This window comes from Cucurbita maxima, unplaced genomic scaffold (genome assembly GCF_002738345.1).
Source record: "Cucurbita maxima cultivar Rimu unplaced genomic scaffold, Cmax_1.0 Cma_Scf00009, whole genome shotgun sequence".
Lineage (NCBI taxonomy): Eukaryota > Viridiplantae > Streptophyta > Magnoliopsida > Cucurbitales > Cucurbitaceae > Cucurbita > Cucurbita maxima.
Window position 1 is genome coordinate 1,615,323 of NW_019272025.1, and position 6,270 is coordinate 1,621,592.

General features: G+C 36.7%; 1 protein-coding gene across 1 annotated transcript; it reads right to left on the minus strand.

The window, feature by feature from the left end:
• Positions 1-652: 652 nt before the first annotated feature.
• LOC111484207 (ATPase family AAA domain-containing protein 3-B) lies at positions 653-6,270 on the minus strand. Its single transcript, XM_023130711.1, has 8 exons — positions 5,851-6,270; positions 5,206-5,301; positions 4,537-4,647; positions 4,143-4,452; positions 3,302-3,392; positions 2,502-2,835; positions 1,767-1,915; positions 653-1,486 (listed from the first exon to the last, which is right to left on the minus strand). The coding sequence occupies exons 1-8, from the start codon at positions 6,163-6,165 to the stop codon at positions 967-969; spliced, it is 1,926 nt and encodes a 641-aa protein (XP_022986479.1). The 5' UTR covers positions 6,166-6,270; the 3' UTR covers positions 653-966.

A 6,270-nucleotide genomic window follows, 5' to 3' on the forward strand; every position in this document is an offset into this window, starting at 1 on the left:
TGGTATCTCTTTATGTTATGATGTCCTTCTCCTTCTTTCATTTGTATTAAGTTGGCTGGAAACTACTGAAATTATTAGAATACTGTTGAAAAGTGTGTTTCTTTCTACTTTCTTAGAGGGAAATCGACCATGCTATTTAGTTAGCAAGGGCTTGACCTTAAATTTCCTAACTCAAGCCCACTCATTCAACAACTTCTCCACTATCCACCTTCTAACCAACAGAGTGCGAGTTCATTCCTACGGTTATTAGGAAAGAATAAGTAAATTAATTAAGATTCCACTTAAGGTGTATTAATAAGAGTTAACCGAAGAAACTCCTCTTTAATCCTCTTCAATATAACAAATCTCTTATTATCCACAACACGATCCCAGAATAGAAGAGTTTTAAATCCAAAAGGAAAATCTTTACCGACCTCGCACAATTGGGTATTCAAATACGCTATTGAAATATTGAAACCATCACAATTTAAATTTAACTTAGATGGTCAATATTAATTGCATAAATCTTGAGTTGGAACCATTTGAGAAATCAATTTCATTTAAATTGGGAAGAATTCAAATATTCTAGTTAAATGAGTACAGAATTCACTTATCCAACAATTGGAACTGCAAACCTACGCAAATGAAACTGTAAAAAAATGGTCGACTCAGATTTATCCCAATGGTCGAGAAAGCTTCTGACCTACAAAATTCATTATTTCATGTAACTTGTTAGAAGTTTGTTGCAATACCTCAGGAATTCTTCTATGACTTCCAAAACTTCAATGAACAAATGATACTTTAAATACCCAAGTGGTAGATACCAATACCACTGAACTTAAATGTAATGAAAACTCACATCAGAGAAATACAAAATTTCTCTCATCAATGAATGGATAGCCTCTAAAATAACTACCAGATGGAACCATTCAATTTCCCTCCATCCCAAAGTACTAGCCTTGTATAATATCACATTACAAAACACCTTCAATTTTGCACACTCCCTCCATCTGAGCCAGCAAGTTTTCTTCTCTGTTGATGCTCTGCAACCTTATAATCTACAACCTCGCGAAATAGGCTCGGATCAAGCACGCACGTCTCGCTACCATACACAGCAGCTTGAACACTTGCCATCAACTTCGCTATTTCTCTCCCAGAAAATCCTTCCGTTTTTGCAGCTGCTTCACGCACAATATCATCGGTCAGCCCTTTGACCTCAATCTTCTTTTGTTGTCCTTTAAAAACGTTTTGGAACAAACCAGACTTCCTCATTCCAGTATTAGCTATATATTTTTCTAGATAGAGCTTTAAGAGCTTGAAGCGTTCCTCTTCCCCGGGCAAGGGGAATTCCAGAACTTCGTCAATACGATCCCCTACAGCTGAATCAAGATCACCAGGGCGATTTGTAGCAAGAGCAAGAACGATATCCTTTGACTGGTCACCAGTGCGAAAAAGAAGAGCATTCAGTGCACTTCTTTGAGCTTCACTCATATATGTTTTGTTTCGCCTACAAATTGAGAGAATACTCAAAAATATTAATTGATCGCATATTTCATCACCTCATTCACAAAAAATTTGCCAAGGGAAGTTTCAATTACATTAATTTCTGTGAGATAATAATAAGGAAATGAATTGTAGAAAATTTCAATAAAATGAGAAACGATATGTATAGCCCAGTTGTGAAGAGTTGTCATAAATTATGTTTCATTACAAACATGAACAGAGAGATGAAGTATACTGCATAAAGAAAAAATTGAAATTTATTTGTATTAAGCAAGTTGACGTACTCGCATAAAAATGCATCTGCTTCATCAATGAAAAGCAGCAAGCCCTTCCGAGACTTCTTAGCCCAATCAAATAACTGGTGAATCTTAGTAACAGCTTGTGATCCCAGAGGAGCAACATCCCCTCCTGTCATCAATGCATAGTCTAGTCCCTACGAGCATAGAAAAAAAACAGTGACTGATAGATATGGGACAGTAAATAAGAAAGTAAAAAATGTACAAACTCCTATAACATCAACAAAAAATTCTTTGCTAAAACTGGTCTCTGAATTTGTGCAACTACTGAAAATCATCGGTTTCACCAGTAGTAATTTGATTGTTTGCAAACCACAGTTCAAATTCAAGAATTCAATGCTTACCCACAACTAGGAAACTGCACATGCTAACGGGAAGTATATACTACCAAAAAAGCCATAAAGTTCAATTCACAGGTTTTATTCTGCCCTACAGTTACAAATTGAATCAAAACAAAAGTTCATTTTGGAATGAGTAAGCTGTAACTTACCTGCAAGCCACAATCACTACCCACTTAAGTGAAACAGTCGGGACAATTAAAAAAAAAATTCCCCAAGGTATTCCAAGAATTCTTGTTATAGCCAAAACAGTGGACACTTCTCTAGCTACGTTAACAACTTTGTAGAGTTGTGATAATGCTCATAAATAATAACAATTGATGGTGAATCTATACTTTCAAAGCTTTCAACAACTTAACAAGAGATGATATAAAAGAACTCTTACGGATTTGCGAGCTAGCTCTCTAGCAGCCATTGTCTTTCCTGTTCCAGGAGGGCCATAGAAAAGCATATTCCGAAATGGAGCCTGATGAGACTTCGTATTTGCAGTTGCTGTTGCTAATTGTTGTATCCGCTTTTGAAGTGAAGGGTGTAAAATTACATCGCCAAACCCATTTCCATTTTTTGAGGAAGACACCTTACCTGAACCACGTGATACAATGGCCATGACATGCGAGAGCAACCCTGACCAAGGGTATTTCCCTCGAGAGGACTCTCTAATCAATGATGGCTGACCTAATATTCTATCCACATAGCTCCAAATCACCTTTGCACCTTCTCTACAGTAAGGAAAAGCCACAAACTCTGCAGTCAGCAAAAAGGGATTGAAAAAAATTTGATGCCCTTAAGAAAAATTCTAACTCCGCACCTCCCTACATAAACCTATCCTTAAAAAAAAAATTCAGAAGTTGATGCCCCAAAGAGTAGCAAACATCTGATATGTCAAGCAACCTTTCCTCTTATTAGGAAAGGATATAGAACAAAGCAAAACCTCCAAAAAGAAAAATCCAAACTAGCTACTTTTGAATGAATTCAAATCCAAAATCTAAATGCAAATAAATAACAGTCTCAAAATCTTCCTCTCAAATGGGCAAAAACATTTTACACAACTGAGAGCACAAAATGCAGCCCATAAAGTAGAACGGAAATTAAATAAACGAACAATTTAACCCTACCAGAGCAAGAAGATTTTCACAGAAATATAAGTATCCTGTTTCAAAAAACGTTTTAGCATTTAATAAATACCTTGTCGTGTAAATGCCTGCAGCTAATGCAGTAACTCCACCAACAGCAACTATCAATTTATTTTGATCAGTCAAAATGGCCTTTAAACCTCCTGCAAATGTGAATAGAATCAAAACCAGATCAATTCTATGCAATACAGATACCCGTGTTAATGCTAGGAATTAATATATTACTTAACTTGGCACAAGTTCTGAATATGGAACTATTTTTGCTACGGAATTTTATAAAGTCACTAGCCTATTCTAGAATTAAAAAGAAAAGATACGTAGACATCAGCCAGACCCAACATATAGGCCACAAGCCACTAATGCAAACGTACACTGTTATCATGAAGGAAATTTCTTTAATATTAAATCATACTTGTGCCAAGTTAAGAAGGTCAGCCACCTCTTGTGATGCAAGAGGATAACCAACTCTCTGCTCCTCTCCAAAACGATCAAAAGGTAGGGCTAAAAAGAACATTTGCCACCATTTTTCCACGAAAATAGTAATGGCTGACCCTGTGGTAGGTTATTCAATATGCTAATTCCCCTAGTAAATAAAATAATTTGATCGCTTTTTACATGGCCTCATCATTGCACACGTTTGAGATTGCATTAATGATTTAAGGTTCACTTTATAAACAAAACATGTGACATGGATTTGGATGGGAGAAGTTAAGAGGTAACAAATTGATCGAGATTAACATACAAAGTAATGCATACATGGTTTTCAATTTATAGGAGGAAAAAGCATCTGTTTGTCACAAAATAGTTATACAGAAATATCATGGAGAAGATTTTTACATCAAACATTTTATGCATACAATATTGATCTAAATTAAATACAGTTCAGTTAATACCTCCAATATGATCAAAAGTAGTATTAATTGCGGCAATCCATTTTTCTCTCTCTGCATTTGCACGATCAACTAGCATTCGCCTGTTTACGTCTTCAGCAAGCTTTGCTTCATGGGCCCTTCCTTCTGCCTCTGCCATAGCCCTTACTCTGATGGTTTCACGCTCTATCTCAGCCTTCTCCCTCTCTGTTTGCCGTCTTTGGGCTTGAATTTGTTCTTCAGTAGCTCGACGTGCTTGCTCTTGCCGAATTGATGACTCTTCTTGTAGTTTTACAAGTTCTTGATTCCTGGCTCTTTGATACTCATTTTCTGCCTGTAAGTATATAGGTCACAAAAAGGTCTGCATATTGAACACATAAAGAAACAAACCCAAACTTAGACGTTAGCAAGCATGTACCTGCATTCTCTTCCTGGCCAATTCATCCTCGTATCGTGCCATTTGGGATTTAGTCTGTGCTTGATGCTGAGCTAACTTCTTCTGCTCATCATATATAACCCTTTGTCTTTCCTACGGTGCAAACAAGCAATCCGTCATATGTCAAAAACATAATTAATAGACGCATTACACCTTTATTTGTTTTTTTTTTCATTTTACAAATATATAAACATTTGTCAAGAATAAGAACATATTTTTCAGTAGAAAACAATGAAAGAATTCAATGCAACCATTGAAAAGTGCATTTACTTTCAATAATGTCCGATCAAACTATTACACCTCATCTGAAACAGAAAAAATTTTATTTTTATCCTGATACAACTACAAGCCTAGAAATTAATGGATATATAATTGAGAACCTGTTTCAAGATTAATACCACTTAAAATATAAAAATTCCAGTAATAAATATGATGAAGTTAAATTCCGATACAAATATAAAGGGTTTCCTCTTATTGAAACTTCTTCCATGCATCTTAGCGTTTTAAATAATTGGTCCAACGCCGGATTCAGACCTTCACCAAAATATCCATTAAACAAGACTACAAAGTAAACTCAACATTGTTCAAAGGACACAGAGAAGGTAGTAGTATCATGAGAGTAGTTAACCGTAAGGACTTAGTAAAACGTACTGTTTCAGCTTGAGCTTGCATTGCTTTAAACTCAGCAGCCTTTGCCTGCAACTCTACTTGTCTTGTCTCTTCTTGCTTCTTCATAACTTCAAAAGCCTACCCCAACAAGAGGCCACCCAAAGGGCATAATATAAGATTTTGAAGGTAAACGAAACATAACATAATTTCCATGTTGATCTCAACATATTATGATTGAACTACACTCAGATCCAAAAAGAAAAAGTTTCAAATGATACTAAAATTGGGAAAAGAATTAACTAGAGAACTGAAAATTTAAGCAATATAATCATCCTGTAAAAATACCAGTTACTAACTTAAAGCTCCAGACAAGAAAACCAGAATTGGCTAAGTGGCGAAATAAAAAAATTACTAAAAATCAGTTCGATCATATTTTTCAGTATCAGTATCTTATAGGATTGCGTAGTTTAGAATGTCTATCTTTGCAGCTTTTCCTCCTTTCTAAACCCTACTTGTTTCAGCTCTATTGTACAAGCGAAAGCCAAATATCAAAAAATAGCAATCTACAAGTTCTAAGAAGCAATTAAAAACACAGAACATACACCGACTCTAACCTTACAGAGAAGAACACTAAAAGCCGCCAATTAAAAACCAAGAAAAACAAAACAAGTGAAAATTAATTGAAACCTTCTTAGCATGCGAAGAGCTAGAGATCTCTCTGAGAGCTTTAGCACCACGCTCCAGCGCTTCCGGGTCAAACCCCGACGACGACGTCCTGGGATTATCATTACGAGCCTTTGGGGCAGAGGGCTCAGGATTAGCAGTAGCACCAGGTGAAGCTGATTGTGCGGGAGGAGAAGTGTGAGGAACATTAGCGGCAGGAGAAGAGGAAAAGGGAGGGAAGTTGAAGGGGCCATCGGCATAGGCAGAGCGATCTTGAGACAAAGATGCAGAGGCTGCAATGGCGGAAATTAAACCCATGGCATACGTCGTCTTCGCCATTTCGCAGCAAAATCCTTGGAAATTCAAACCCCGAAGAAGAACCCTAGAGCTCGGCTCGAGGCTCGTGTGAGCGAGGGCTGAGAAATGATAGGGTTTTAAAGAGGT

Coding starts and splice junctions, on each gene's coding strand:
- LOC111484207 (XM_023130711.1), bottom strand. CDS start 6,165: ATGGCGAAGACGACGTATGCCATGGGTTTAATTTCCGCCATTGCAGCC. Junction 4,648..5,205: donor TGCAAGCTCAAGCTGAAACA/GTACGTTTTACT, acceptor TTTGCACCGTAG/GAAAGACAAAGGGTTATATA. Junction 4,453..4,536: donor TGGCCAGGAAGAGAATGCAG/GTACATGCTTGC, acceptor ATATACTTACAG/GCAGAAAATGAGTATCAAAG.